General features: G+C 39.0%; 1 protein-coding gene across 6 annotated transcripts in view; it reads left to right on the top strand.

Moving 5' to 3' along the window:
* The window catches only part of LOC129360704 (protein diaphanous homolog 2-like), a 433,378-nt gene that overhangs the window by 160,246 nt on the left and 256,553 nt on the right, over positions 1-16,579 (top strand). For 5 of the 6 annotated variants that reach the window (XM_055031073.1, XM_055031078.1, XM_055031075.1 and 2 more), the window contains 2 exons: positions 5,325-5,387; positions 8,332-8,688. In XM_055031073.1, the coding sequence (XP_054887048.1) occupies positions 5,325-5,387; positions 8,332-8,688 (420 nt within the window). The remainder of the gene's footprint in view (positions 1-5,324; positions 5,388-8,331; positions 8,689-16,579) is intronic. The other variant, XM_055031077.1, reaches the window with a different exon arrangement.

A 16,579-nucleotide genomic window follows, 5' to 3' on the forward strand; every position in this document is an offset into this window, starting at 1 on the left:
CGTAACACACCACACACTACAGGATGATCGGTTACGATTGTTGGGAGCGACAATCTTACAACGTTCTGAGTTCTTAAGACTGATACATTGGGGTTGTAATATTTACTTGGACCACTTGCTGTGATTAATACCTAATTATTGAGAGAGATTAAACCTGTGCTTTTGTTCTAATGTACTGAAAGTTAACTGTGCTCTCTGAATGTGGTTTATTACTGATCAGAAGGGTTTATTAAACTGATACATCTTAACCTTTACCATTTTCCTGACTCATTTTAGGAAAATGTTAAAGTTGCACTGCACTTAGATCTCAGTTGCAGTTAACATCAAAGCATGTGGGTGTGGCTTAGTGTAAAACTTTCACTATTTGCCATGAAACATAAACATTAAAAAACTTCCAAATGCAAGATCACAGCTGCATCATCACACTTCCTGTGTTTCTCTATAGAACAATCCTGAACACATTTCCATGGTCACTTGATGAAATCACCCTAGCCCCGCCCACTTTTCAAAGGCAATCACCATTTTTTTCTCCTGTGAGTTTTACTGTTATTCTATCATATATATGGGTTTCATCATGTGAATACTGACTTAAAACGACAAGATGATGAACTCTGTGAATGCTGGCTGCTGACCAAACCGCATTGGGGTGTAGAAATGGCGGACTGCAGTTCTTCACCATGTGCATATGATAGGCTCTAAATGATACGTTGATCATCCGACTGGCGCCAAATTGGATATGTATGACCTTTGTTGACCTCTAAACACCCCAACAACATTGAAATGTATTTTGACTCCACTGCGCCAACTACCTTAATACACCAGCTATATCTCCTCGCTAAATAAACAAATCTGCACCACATTTTTTGTGCGTCGTCAGGAAGTGCCGCCGAACGCATCGATGCGTACCGCCTGGTGGACGGGCGCGGAAACCGCGCAACGACTTCTGTGTTAGAACGTGGGGAGCGTTGATGGAAACGGAGCAACAGTTTCCGCGGTGCGGGCGGAGGTGCTCAAAACTGCTGAGAGTATCTGTGGTGGCTGGCGTCGGGCGGCGGTTGCTAGTACCCTGCGGTGGCAATAGGCCGGAGCGGCGCTTGGCTGCGAGGGCCGCTCGAGGCTGCTTGCAGCTTTAATTATTATTATTATTATTATTATTATTATTCCACCCAAATGAATTGGCTTTTTGAGGGCTTTATCATATTCAAAAACTCACCAAACTTGGCGGACGCGTAAAGGGAGTTTCAAAATTTTGTATTTTAAGGTCATTGCAAAAATCCCATAAGAAATGGCTCAATAGCGCCACCTAGAAATTTTCAAAGGACCTTTGCTATTCACTTACTTTATCCTAGAGACATGAAATTTGGTACACTTGTAGAGCTCCCCAAGATGCTCAAAATTTACAATTAATGTCATAGTGCAAGTATCACAGGAAGTCGGCCATTTTGGATTGAAGGTCCAATTTTGAGGCCATTTTTGCCGTTTACACCCTCCGTATTTGATCGAACTCCTCCTAGGGATTTCGATTGATCGGCTTGAAACTCGGTCAGTCTGTTCATAAGGCATGTCCCATCTAAAGTTATCAAAATTGTGAGTTTTTGAGTATGCTGAAGGGGGGTTAGCAGGGGTCAAAGTTCACCTACTCGCCGTAAAAAAATAAACTGCTATATCTCCTACACAGAAACTCACAGAGGCACCAAAGTTTCTATGATTGATCATCATCGGGTGTCCTACAATACCCTATGGTCGAATGATGACATCACTTTGGCCACTTCCCCTGAGAACAGGAAGTGTAATGTTTTACTGTGAACTTTCACTATCTGACCCTTTGACCTCATCAACATGAAACTGTGCCCAGACACAGAAGACATGTTGGTGTATTGAGGATTCTAATCCCGACCAGCTACGATGGAGCAGGTGGGCGTGGCGGCGTGGCGAAGTGACCTCTAACGCCATCGCCATACGTTTGGCTCTCAATTCCACATTTTTGGGCCCAGCTGCTCCAATTTCACAAAGATGGATCCTCATCCACTCCCCCACAGGAATCCATCACAATATTTGTGGGGCGTGGCCTAATTTCTCTATAGCGCCCCCTAGAAAACTTTAAATGATCAGCCCCAAGCCATGCTTTAACCTACAATTACGAAACGTTGTACACATGTGTACCTTGTCAGGACTTACAAAAAAGTCTCTTGGAGCCATGGTCTAAACCCACAGGAAGTCGGCCATTTTAGATTGAAGTTCAGATTTTGACCCCATTTTTGCCGTTTACAGCCTCCGTATTTGATCGAACTCCTCCTAGGGATTTTGATTGATCGTCTTCAAACTCGGTCAGTCTGCGCATAAGGCATGTCCCATCTGAAGTTATCAAAACGGTGAGTTTTTGAGAATGCTGAAAGGGGGTTAGCAGGGGTCAAAGTTCACCTACACGCCATAAAAACATAAACTGCTATATTTCCTACACAGAAACTCACAGAGGCACCAAAGTTACTGTGATTGATCATCATCGGGTGTCCTACAATACCCTATGGTCGAATGATGACATCACTTAGGCCACGCCCCCTGAGAAAAGGAAGTGTGATGTTTTACTCTTAACGGTCGCTATCTGACCCCTTTGACCTCATCAACATGAAACTGTGCCCAGACACAGAAGACATGTTGGTGTGTTGAGGATTCCAACCCCGACCAGCTTCGATGGAGCAGCTGGGCGTGGCGGCGTGGTAAAGTGACCTGTAACGCCATCGCCATACGATTGGCTCTCAATTCCACATTTTTGGGCGCAGCTGCTCCAAACTCACAAGGATGGATCTTCATCCACTCCCCGACAGGAATCCATCACAATATTTGTAGGGTGTGGCCTAATTTCTCTATAGCGCCCCCTAGAAAATTTTAAATGATCAGCCCCAAGCCATGCTTTAGCCTACAATTACGAAACTTTGTACACGTGTGTACCATGTCAGGACTTACAAAAAAGTCTCTTGGAGCCATGGTCTAAACCCCAGAGGAAGTCGGCCATTTTAGATTGAAGTTCAGATTTTGATCCTATTTTTGGTGTTTATAAACCATTTCAGTAATTCGCCACTTGGGGTCAGTATTGCTCCACAAATGAAACAGCAGATAAACAGGATGAAGAACAATATCAGTATTTCGCCAGTAGGTGTCAGTGTTCCTCCACCAATGACAGATCCATGGGCGGATGGGCGCGAAAACTTTGTGAGAGCGTTGCCATGAAATTTCTAAAAGGATAGAAATGTCTCATATAATTTTTGTTGAATTAAATCATGCAGTAAATGTAGCGTTTTCTTACTTCTTACAAACCATTTCAGTAATTCGCCACTCTGAGTAAGAATTACTCCAACAATGAAATAGTGCTTTAGAAACAAAGCTGAAAATGATGAAAAATGACGAACTGTAGTACTTCGCCATGTGCATATGATCGGCTGTAAATTACAAGTGGATCTTCCGACTGACGCCAAATTGGATACGTATGACCTTTGTTGACCTCTAAAGAGAACAACAGCATTGAAATATATTTTGGCTCCACTGCGCGTCCTACATTAATCCGCCAGCTATATTTCCTCGCTAAACCAATGAATCTGCACCACATTTTTTGCATCGTCAAGGAGCGCCTCCAAACGCATCAGTGCGTACCGCCTGGTGGACGGGCGCGGAAACTGCGCAACAACTTCTGTGTTAGCACGTGGCCAGCGTTGATGGATACTGAGCAACAGCTTCCGCGGTGCGGGCGGAGGAGCTGAAAACTGCGTGAGAGCTTCTGTGGTGGCTGACGTGAGGCGACGGTTGCTAGTACCCCGCGGTGGCAATAGGCCGGAGCGGCGCTTGGCTGCGAGGGCCGTTCGAGGCTGCTTGCAGCTTTAATTTGTTTTATTTTAGATTAATCTGCTGACCTGCACAACCACAGGGAAGACTGCTGAGTCAACAGGTACGCAGCAGGCAGCCGCCACAAAAGTTTCTCGCTAAAAAAGTTCAGTGGAAGGAAAAAATACAGTTAAAGACGGTGCACAAGCAATAGGGAAAATTACAGCCCTGAGACAAACAGCAATCCTCCTGACTAGCAGCAGTAGCAGCAATCAGCAAACACCTGATGGATTTGCTGGGCCTAAAATTCAAATTACTTCTCAGTAATTTAACCGTTTGCTACGTCTTTTAGATTCCTTGTCTAAGCAAGTAGGGTTTTTTTTCCTGAACGTATCAGAAACGTTGTTCCTCGTGATCAGAGTCGGAAGTTCCAAAGATTTTCTTTGGAAATCAGTCTCTCAGAATTTAAAGGAAGAACAGAAAGTCTCAGAACCTTTCATTTTACTAGTTATGCAGGATTTCATTTTTAGAAGAACCTAAATTAGTTTCACTTTTTGAATTAAAAGACATAAGTTAACTTTGCAGGTATATTCTGTTTTATTGATATTGACTCAACTAAATTTGATTCAGAAAATCAGTATGTCCTTGCTAAATATCAACTTGTTCTGTTTCTACCTCAGTCTTATTTTATTGAACCTCTTGAATTATAAAATAAATATTTTTAGCTTTCAATATTGCACTTTAATTTTTAAAGATTTTTATAAAATAAAAAGATCCTTTTAAGCCACACAACTGAAAGTTTCCATCTCTTTTTGTTCCAGTGTGCACATCAAATATTTATGTTTCTACAGTCCATAGTGTGAGCTTTTGCAAGATTGGCTGCATGGAAAATATTTTAGTCTCTGCAGAAAATGTTCCTGTTCTCTTACTTTTGGCAAGGTTGCAGAGAGTGAATTATCAAAGCACAATGGGTACATTTCTAAAACAAAGACGGCACAGTGAAATCAATGCCCATCACACATCTGAGGGTGTGGAGTTGAAATGTATTTTCATGATGCCAGGAGCTGGAAAAAAAATGGAAATGGAAGAAGGTTTTTGAAAGAGCACCAACTGTCAGTGTTGCTGTGCCGCGTTCCTTTTATACAGTCGTTGCTCTCCACTGATGTTCCTTTGAAGATGGATTACATCTTGTTTTAGGTGTAAAAGTACAACACATTCTGCCTTTTGCACAATAATGCATCATTCCAATGTAATGCGTAGAGAGCCTGTTACTAACATCGTCATTAACCGTGTAAGCAACTCCCTCTCTCTCCTCTCTATGTCCTCCAAACTTGTCTTTATTGTGTTTGGTGTGAATTTTTTACCTGTTGAGGTTCACTAGTGTTCATTTTATTGTCTATCTAACCCACCCTCCATTTGTGCTATTCTGTTGCCCTGTCTGCTGTGTGCTGTTTCATGTCTGATCTTGTGGTGCGCATCTCTGGTGTATGTGTGTGTTTTCTGCACAGTTAACTGTAGAAAATGACAGGCTCAAAGAGGCTCAGAGACTCATCAGGGAATCTGAAGCCAAGGTGGGTGTTTTTGTTGCATGTTTGGCCCTTGACACAAAAATCCTACATTTAATCACCTTCCAACCCAAGTATCCAGTAAAGGAATGAAGGATTGTGGTGCTTTAAATTGTCAAATTGATTATGAGATTGATCTTTAGTCCTTTTTGCATGCTTGCTTTGCGCCCTGGGGCCCCGTTCAGACCTGGTATTAACATGCATCCTGCCTAATTTGGATAAAAGCAGACCTTGCAAGCCCCGACCATTCACAGCTGGGATCAAAATCTGTGCTGAGCGATAATTCTCAGTAATCTGCTTTACAGGCAAGTCACAAAAGTCAGTGAACTGTCAGCTAACAGAAAAAAGCAGATGTTATTCAGACATTGACATTTCTAAGATGTGACACAGTTGCATTTTTGTTGCGTCGTTTTGGCTACCAACTCTATTTTTATTTAGTAGCTTAACAAATATGATATGGGTTAAGTAAATAAGAACAAATACAGTAAATTTTGACTTCATGTAGCATCAGTTCTCCAACAGTAAAGATTTTAATCCCTGAGGGCTCCACAGCAATAAAACTCAATCAGTACACACCTTTACTGTGAAGAAAAAATTGTGTAAAAGTGAGTCGGCACTGGAAACATAGCTGTAGATCGGTTATATCATCGCTATGAGAGCAGCTATACACCAAGGCCACCAAAAGACATACAACATATTTGTCTAAACATATTCAAATCACTTAAGATGCATGTTTGTGCCAGATGTCAGCGAGCCCCAAGGTACTTTGTAATAAAACACCAGTTTCATTTAAATAATGGTGAAGGTAAGTAAGTGTCTTCAATCAATTTCTTATTGGAATTTTTACATTTATTTCTTTATACGTTGCAAATTGAAATGACTCCTAATCTACAACTGAGTTGTAGATTAGTGATTTCAGTAAACACATTTGCACATTTTAGATCTCTCTGGATTTTCAAGACATTTGATCAATCTAAAGATAAGTTAAACACTGTTTGCAATCAGAGTTGACTGTTTGTCCTTTATCTTCATACTTAAACTCTTGATATTGAAGTAAGATATGAGTCTGAGGCAAACATTTGATCACATCCTGTGTCCACTAAACCTGGAAATAAACATTTATTTTAACATGTTTTTAAGAGTGGGTGTATTGAACAGATATAAAAACTGTTAGGAAAGTTAAAAGAGGAAAAAAAATAACTTTTTCCCTATAAATTGTCCAATGCAGAGTCATTCTATTGAAAATTTAGAAACTAAAGCTGAGAAAAATAGTCAATTATTCAGTAGTTTTTTTTTTTCTTAATCTTGTATTGGAGCTCAAATCAAATAGATAGAGATAGAGGCCGCTCACTATGAAAACAAATCTGCTCTAATTCAGCAGCTAATTTGAATCCATTCTCTCCTATTAGCCTTAAAAGATTGACAGACTTGTAATCACTGCATGTTTTTTTTTTTTTTTTAGACAAAGGGCTCTGAGCAATCTGAGCGAGGAGCTCCTTGAAGAACGGATTTTTTAAATTTTTGCCTCTAATAAGAAATCAGTCAGTGCCATTATGTAATGAAAAGCCATGTAGCGTCTTTAAATATGAAACCAATTACATTTTTACGCACACAATCAAGTGAGTGGGGGAAATGTACATTGTAGTGGAATTGCTTTTGGAAATGAGAAGTGGAAATGCTTTTCGGTTAGAGGAGACATCTAATCAGCGCCTAACTGGAGCAACAGTGTCTAATTTTGGAATTGGCATAAATTTTATTTCTATAAACATTTATTTTCTTTCGGCCATGCAGTGGACTTTCACCGACTTCTTGGTAATTTGAAATGTTTGATAGTCCCGACATGTCTTGAGTTATAATTACGTCCCTGTCTACCATTTAATAGCGCACTATTGTAAGCATTCATAATGAGCTCTTGATGGGAAAGCAACATTCTTATGTATTGTAAATTAAAGTGGTTTACATTTTTCTGTGTGTTTTTCATATTTTGCCTAATGTTTAAAGAATTCCCAAGGGCAGTAATGAAATGCTTTAAGGTAACAATTTTCCAGAATGAAGTTTAAACCACCAAATAAACGTTTGTAAATGTGCTAGCATAGTGGTCAACATATAACATAATGCAGAGATCGTTGGTTCAGCGTTTTGACTCAACTAAATTTGATTCAGAAAATCAGTATGTCCTTGAAGAAATTACATTTTTTAAATACAGTTGAGATTAGAGTCTATTGGCAAGTGAATGTTACAATACTGAGAAACTGTTTCTTTTTGTAAGTAATGGTAAATGCAACAAATAACAGGTGTATAATCAATATTTGAATTGTATGAACTCATGTCAACATATATTCACAACGTGTTGAAAATCCACTATGAACAAACACTTACACTTCTGACTACCTGGAAAAACATCTTACTTTATCCAATGTTTTTACCTCCAATTTGAGACATCACAATATGACACTTAAGTCTTTATGTATATGATTAAGTATCCTGCAGGAATCCTCAAATGTTCTCGCCTCATAAACTGTATCCCTAGACAAGATCATAATGGATCTTTGTGCTGCATTGAAAGAGAATTGGAAAAGGTTTTTTTATTTTACTCACTGCCTCTTTTTATTGACATTCAACAGAGTTTTTCACCTCGAAAGATGCATAGAAAAGTCACTCGGGGGACAAATTCCTAAACTTCTAGATTAAAATGTTCAAGAATTGCAAAGAAAAGGGAGGAAAGATTCTCTGTCATTTACAATCATCCAGTGAAAGACACTAAAGTCCAATCTTGGCCTGATTTTGTGATTTACAGAAATGTGGAGATGAACTGTTAGAAAACTTTTGGTTTTCTTCTCCAGTGCTATTATGACTTTTCCTCATCAAATCAGATTAAGGTTTAAATCAGGTAAAAAGAACCTCACTCAGGATGGATTCTGATACAGATTTCCCTGTTTTGTCTTTGCAGATTGCTGCAGGCCCAGCTGCGCCTGGAGCACCACCTCCTCCACCGCTACCTGGAGGTGCAGCACCTCCACCTCCTCCTCCTCCTCCACCTCCACCTGGTGGATGTCCACCCCCTCCGCCTCCTCCTCTGCCTGGCCACGCATCTATCCCCCCTCCACCACCACCTCCACCCCCAGGGGGAGGTCCTCCACCACCCCCACCGCCCCCAGGTTGTGGGGTCCCACCTCCTCCTCCGTTTGGGGGCTTGGGTGGTCCTCCTCCTCCTCCTGGGTTACCCGTTGTCAAGCTGCCTTATGGACTGGAGCCAAAGAAGATTTACAAGCCTGAAACTGTGATGAAGAGGGTCAACTGGTCCAAGGTATGGTTAATATGTGCATTGATCTCATGCAGACCTGTTTACTCTCTCTGATTTAAGGCTGTAAGGCAAATATTACTTCTCTCTTTACAAAGGAAATCTGTGCAATCTGCACACAGACCGTCAATTTGCAAATTTTTTAGTAAGTTTTTGATCTTTTAGGCCTCCACAGTATAATGTTAATTCTAAACCAGAAGGAGATTTGCAAAAATGCAGCTTTAATCTATTCAAACTGCCGTTCTGCCACATGCCACCCTCTTCCTCTCACAACACCTATTTCAAAGGATTTGATGGTAAACAATTTTTATTGCTCAGATGCCATTGGCTTTGCACCATCTTAGCAGATTTTGGAGAAAGAATGTGTTGTGTAATGTTCCATCACATTTAAAAACAATTTCAATGATACATTCTCTTCAACCTGGGTTGTATTTTATGAATGTTTTATCCATCGTCTCACTAAATTTTAGAGTCAATTTGATGGTTTTTCACACCACTTGTGCATCTTTGTGCTCCTCTCTTTAGTTACACACTGCAAACAAAATGTCGTGTTTGTTCTTCTGTAGTCATGCTCATAGTGCAAATTATGTCTGGTGGTTTTAGTGGATTCAGGTCTTCTTTTATGTATTTTAATGTGTTTTTGTAGATTCACTGCGTATCTTATGCAGATTTATTCAGAAAATGATCAAGGTCTAGAGGAAAGCCATTTTCATTTGTGTGTTTGTAGTCCTGATGGATAAAACTCTTCTTTCTTTTTACATCATATAGCAAAATAATTAAACTTTAAGTAATCTGATGTTCTCCGACAAAAGGTCAGCTCGCAAGCTGACCCCAGTGTCGCTTACGAGCAATCGCTGATCTTAAGTGCTGCGTTTTTCTAAACTTAAAATAAATTGACAGTTTCAAAAAGATCACAGGCAGGAGTGGATGTGAAGATCTCAGTCTTTCAGAACTTCTTCAGGCAAACAAAGAGCAAAAAAGATGCTTCATTTGCGAAATTAAGTCTTTAACTCTAAAAGAAAGGAAAGTAACATTAGTTCTCTTCACCAGACTTGGTTTGTTTTGGCAGCTAGAAAAGTGAGCTATTTTAAACATTATGCTGCTATTGGTCCATTTTAGAAATCAATTTTATATACTCTTGTCCTGAATGATTCTTTTCTTTGGATGAATCGATTGGATTTGGACTGCCACGAGAAAGTGGAAAATTAATTGCTGTGTGAATGCAGCTTTATATTTATGATCTTTTTCTTCCCTGGTGATGTTTATTTGGAAACTTCTATAATGTGGCATTCTCCGACTGAAAATATACGCGCATTTTTTTATTTTCTGACCAGGTTAGTCGAGGTTAAACATTGTTTTAAATAACCCAGAAAATATATTTGAAGATGTCTTGAAAAAACATGAGTACAATCTGTAGACAGCCGACTTGAAAAAATTATGACTGAATTGGTCAGAGTTTGGAGAGTAACAATCAAACCAAAGATGAATCCTTTGATGGCACATCTAATACCTGCTACATTGACCTTTTATGCCAACTTGTACAGATTCCCACAGAACCAGTGTTCTTATATTTCCTTACTGTCAAGTGTGAATAAAATCAATTCCGCCTAAGCAGTGCTGAGAAATCTGGCCAATTTCTGGTGAAATGTTATATCAAAGCAACCTTGTTCTAAATGACACAAAAGGAGGGAAAATCAGGTCAGTTGTAACTGAATTTAAGTCTTTCTCATGGCTTCTGTATGTACAGTCTGATAATACTACTTATTTCCCGAGTTGTTAGTTTCCCTGAGCTCATCCTTTCTCTGTTTTACAAAACAGGGGAAACAACAATGCAATTTCTGACTACCAATTCCCAGGGTGAATGTGTTTGTTTGCACCTTGATCTGGTATCATCGGTATCATTGCTCATTTTTATGGGTTGATGTGGTTTTGCATACATGATTTGTGTGCATGTACAAGAGGACAAATGACCAGTGTCTGCAGGAGTGTACGTAAACAGGTTAAAGTGGAAGAGGATTAACCTTGCCTCAGCAGGGAATTTGGTTTCATGATGCAAATTAAATTCATAACCACCTGAAGAAAAACAATCTGCTTCTCTTGTGTCAGTGAAGTGGAACATCAGTCATCTGTCTCCTCTATATGGAGCAGATGGAAGTACACAAATGCCAGGCTTGACTACTGTTCAGCTGTATAAAAGAGAGTAGAATAACAAAACATTTTTATAGATCCACTATGTTTTCCTCCCATATACGTGTCCAAAATCAGCACGGTTCAAATACTCAACAAAAAGAAGTGTGCTAATTCAACTTTATGTTTCACATTAACATGTTTTTAAAGCAGATGATGCACAACTCTTAGCACTGCTACAGATGTTGAAAAGACGTTTAAAAGAACAATTAAAATCACATGTGAGCCTGGATAAGGTTCTATGTTTATCTTAGTGCCAAATGATCAAAAGGAGCAGCTGAAACTTCCTTCCATCCTTGGAGAGTCAGAGGTGGGCGGGTGCCTAGCTTCCGGGTAACCTCAGGTCACATTACAAATGATCATGCATGCACAGTCACCCTGTTTAGTCCACTTTAACCAAACTCTAGTTTGTTTGATTGGAAAGTTTGGTTAATTTGGGGAGCTGTGAATCCGCACACTCTGATGCAGACTCAACCAAAGTCACGGTTCAGTTGAATGACCTTTTTTGCGGTTTGAGTGCATGCATGAATGCCAAGAAGACTTGAGTCCCCTCCCAAATCAGAAAGCGAACTAAAGCAAAGGCCACTTGCATAATGTATTTATCTACTGGAGTAGCTTGGCATGAGAGGAAAACTTCCACAAATGATGATAGCAAAGAGCAACCTCTTTCTGGCAACAAAGCATAGCAATCACTAGATGATACCTGTATGCACATGGGAAGTACTCCTTTCTTACCATGACAAATGTAAACAAATTGTATTTAAGTTAATGTGCATTTAGTCAAAAGGATAAGATTTTGGGCAATAAATGCTCCAGGTGAATCTGGTGTAATACAAAGAATAATTTTGTCTGAAAGTGAAAATGAAATATTTGAGGTAATATCAATTTTCAATTAGTAATATTGTGGCCTGTGCCAGAAAATGAATCGTCGATAGCTTTCTCACTAACTCTATTGTAGCAATCCCTATGTATTCATGCTTCATTTGTATCATAGAGCTGCTCACTACACTTCAATTTGCAGTAGCCATTTCCTGTTGAGCAGCAGGTTGCAGCGGCTGTGCATTATTAGCCAAAAGCAATGCTACAACACATGCACATGGGACAGGTCTAACTCAGAGAAATGTCAGCTTTTAATTGCTGTTCTTTTATGTTCTTTTTCGTGTATTAGTCCCGGAGAAAATTAATATTAAGTGAAGGCCATTGTAAAAAAAAATAAAATAAAAAAAATAAATTATTCTCTAGCTTCCATTTAAGCTAAATAATTTTAGCCTATTACCATTTATAATATTAGATTCTACCATAATATTAAGGTCTTGATTACAAATATCTATGAACATATGACAATTACAAAGGAAACATGAATACACTGGGAGGAAGAAAATAACCACAGCTGCACAAAGTGCCATGAAACAGGCTCATATTTAAGCTCGACATCGGCTCATTAGCCCAAGTTGTAATAAATGCCTCCCCTTAAACACACAGAGGCTATCTTTATTCTGCTCAGGCTCTGCAGGAAAATCCCACAGCCACTTAGTAGACCAAGAGTTCAACAGCAAAATATTAACAAAATTACTAGACAGAAAAAGACCAATGTCAAATATTAAGAGCCAAAAATAACCAGAAGAAACTGCAAAGCAAATTTTTAGATGGCTTGTTTACTTTGTGAAACTGCAGTACTGGTTCAAAAGTATTTATACTACACTTAATTATTCATGTTTTGCCATGTCATTTTATGTGATAGAACAACATAAAACACTTTGGATTGGAAAAGAAGCAGAAGTAAAAGCCTTTATTAATAAAAATCTAAAACCTCATTATATTTAGCTGTCTAGGCATATAGCAATAAATAGAAATATTGTTTTTTTGATGAAGATTGAAAAAAAAATGGATGCACATTTTACATTTTGAGAATACAAAATGTAAACACTAAAATCTTTACAAGGTTATATATTCTTCTCTTTCGTGTCATGGTTTTGAAGTCGTCTATTCTGTAAGTGTTCCTGCACAAGAGTAGGAAATGTAAAGAAAAACATTGGAAACAGAAACCACAAGGCAAACGAGAATACTGGGAGATTTGCTCTTAGGACAAACTTGTCCTAAATTATCTTTGAAATGAAAATTTGGATGTCAGTACATAACACAATTGTTGACTAAAAGCTACAAGTTAGCATTGTTTTCTTTTCTATTAATAATATGTCACTGCCAACAAAAAGTCACATTTAACTTTCCAAATGGTAGCTACAATCTGGTGTTCTCTCCTTCATTTAGCTCAGACACAAAAAAAACATGTTGCCACTAAAGCTATTTGTCAAACTGAAGGGATATTTAGAGAAAGTAGTGGCTGATTAAATTTGATCTGTGGTTATCCACTTACAATTGTACTGACAGAGGTCACTTGAAAAGTGCAAATCACTAGAAGGAAAGTATTTTCTTACTTTTTTCAATAAGTAGGCACACATCTTGCCAATATGTTGTTGGTAGAAATTTATTTATCCAAAAAAAGGTCAGTTTTCTGTCACTGACAGTGACTAACTTTTAGGTGAAGCCTTACCAGACACCAGGCCAGCTTTTCTATCTAGAAATGCTCTGTCTTCTAGGAGACAACTGGCTCCTTTGTGTTAGAAAAGTGTTCTTTTTAATTATGTGTTCTTAAAAGCAATTGATGTCTTGTTGTAATTTATGTTTTACACTTAAAACGTTTTCTGGTTTTCTAGTTGTAAAATATGCCTCGATACAATGTAGAAATCGTCACTAAAACGTGTTGCCAGGTCTTACCGCTTCCTCACATCAATTGAGTTATTTACACTGAGGTCTCTTCAATTACAATTTTAGTACAAAATGTTCTTTCTGCTTTAGTAGAGTCACATTTTTCTAAATAAGACAGCATTATTGTTAATGTTATTGGTTGCAGTAGTGGCAGTAAAAGCGGCTGTGGGAGCAGCAGTCACAGCAATAATATTCATTTATTTTCCACACCCACTTCATCCCCTTCAGGGCTACAGGGGATTGGAGCTTTTCCTGGTATCATCTGGTGAGAGGCGGAGCACACCCTGGACAGGTTGCAAGTCTATCAAAGGGCCAACTGGGAAGCTCTTGAGAAAAAGAGCCAAACTCTCTCCCACACACACTGACTCTGAGAGTCAGTTTAGATGGAATTACCAATTAACCTAACATGCACCCTGTCTGGACAGTGGGACTGCCCAAAGAAAAGTCACTGTGAGGGAAAATCTGCAAACTCTACTCTGAAAAATCCCATCTGAGATCATGCAGGGAGCCCTTCATAATGATTTTTGTCATATGGTGAATATTGATTTACCTTTAAAGTTTTCTTAATTAGGCAGTGATAATGGGATTGGATGCCTACCCTGTTTGAGACGAGTCCCTGCTAGTTTGTTCCTTCAAGTTTTCAAGTTTTAGTTGAGCAGTGAGTGAGAGGTTAGGCCTTTTGGGCTTTTATGTTTGCATGTGTAGGTGCTCTCTGGGTGCTCCAGCTTCTTAGCACAGTCCATAAACACGACTGCTAAGGCTGGTTTCACACCTGATAGTCCAGTGCACTTGGTTCGATTGGAGACGAGCATCGCAACATTTGTTACATTTTAGTTACTGCAGTTTGCTTTCACATTGCACTGTCAAATAAACCAAACAGTTTGAGCAACCTGTTTCCTCCCTTGTATGTGATGGTGCTGTAACAAGAGCCAGAGACTCCCAAGACACTGAGTGCAACTTTTATTTTTACATTCAAGAAATGTAAAAAAATAAAAAAAAAAGTGGAGTGGCTTCAGATTTTAGTGGGTGTAAGTTTTGTCTTTGGTACATGTTCCTAATAAACACTGGAAGATGAGGCAGTTCAGGGAGAATGTTGTTTTTCATACAAGTGGCCTTTGCTTTAGTTCGCTTTCTGATTTGGGAGGGGACTCAAGTCTACTTGGCATTCATGCATGCATTCAAACCGCAAAAAAGGTCATTCAACTGAACCGTGACTTTGGTTGAGTCTGCATCAGAGTTTGCGGATTCACAGCTCCCCAAATTAACCAAACTTTCCAATCAAACAAACTAGAGTTTGGTTAAAGTGGACTAAACAGGGTGACTGTGCATGCATGATCATTTGTAATGTGACCTGAGTTTACCCGGAAGCTAGGCACCCGCCCACCTCTGACTCTCCAAGGATGGAAGGAAGTTTCAGCTGCTCCTTTTGATCATTTTTCCTCCATAGCGTTCAGTAACAGAGTGCAGTTGTCCTTTATCTATGCTTCACTGAACTCAAGCCTGTGTTGGAAGTTTCATAAACCTCCATTAACGCAGCCAGCGACTCTCAAACACGTTTGCATTAATCACCATTACTATGCAGCCTTGAGGACGATTGTTGAGTACCAGCTGCAACTCTCTGTGTTGTGTAAGTGCTGTTTTTACAACTCTTTCTTTACATAATTACTCTGGTTTGATGATGATGGTGGTGGTGGCAGTGCAATAAGTGAAATGCAAGGATGGGGCCACAATAAAAAGCTACATAAGGAAAGACTTCTGGAGCTCTCAACAGAATGTGTAGTAAAGTAGTGTCACATGTATTATTAGGTAGCAATAACTGTAACTTACTGGGGGTATTTATCTTTTGCCCTTGAAGGGCCCTTCAATTTGTTCTCAACCTCAGTCACTTGGAAACAAAAAAATGCTCTCTCAAAGTTTGCATTAGGAATAGTATGAATCAAACAGTTCAATTTCTTTTTATGAATGTCATTATTAACGTCAGTTTCCACCAGACTTGTCAACCATGTAATAATTTTCAGAAATTATAAACCCCTAAATTTAGTAATGTCATTTTTTTAGGAGCATTTAAAAAATTTACACAAAATTGAATCAGATCAACATTTTTTTCTGGTCATGTATTAATAAGGTTCTCTTTCAGTGTCCCTTGAACACAATTCATGCTCTTTTAAAGATTAACAATTGCCTGTCTTTAATGAATAGAACTTCATTTCTCACCATGCATAACACACATTCTGAACGTGAAAAATTTTGAACTGCATTGAGTTTGTTTGTAATGGTATTAAATGGTAGAAAATACCCCAGAAATAACCTGGATTGCTCTTTGCAGTTTAAATGACAAATAATAAATCTCCTTAAACATGCTATTGGTTGCTGTTTGCAAGGAAGCAAATCCAGAAGTACAATAAATTTGCTTTTGTAACAACTGGCTGTACCCCCAACATCAAAAATAAGGAGGACTGTGGATGCTAGAATATGAATTTCTAAGCCTTTTTAGAGAGGATCTGAAGTATTTGTGAGTTTTAGCTGCTTGCAGTATGTACACCCCTGTGGTCCCTAAGCCCCATAAATACCAGGGGTCCACTCTACTGATGAAGTATTGTCTCTGTGTGGTTGGTTACTTTTAGAGCTTTTTCTCTCATCCAAGTCTCTGATGAAAAAATGAGAAGCTTTCATGTCTGTCGCCCCGACAGTGTTGAAAGATTGTTATCTTCACCATAGTCAAATAATTCACAATTTCAAGCCTCACATTTTCATGTTTACTTTTTCCTTTGTAAGTCCCGTTTGCCACTCAGATGCTCAGTATGCCACCCAAGGTCATGCGTGTATCCACACACAGGAAAAGACTCACAAAACCTCTTCTATCTTCCAGCTAGAAGAAGTTTGAGTGGCGGCTTGATGGAATGACGGTTTCTGATTGTGGCGATAATGGAATCCTTGTGTCATT

The sequence above is a fragment of the Poeciliopsis prolifica genome, unplaced genomic scaffold (genome assembly GCF_027474105.1).
Source record: "Poeciliopsis prolifica strain line A6 unplaced genomic scaffold, Auburn_PproV2 SCAFFOLD006, whole genome shotgun sequence".
NCBI classification, from domain to species: Eukaryota; Metazoa; Chordata; class Actinopteri; order Cyprinodontiformes; family Poeciliidae; genus Poeciliopsis; species Poeciliopsis prolifica.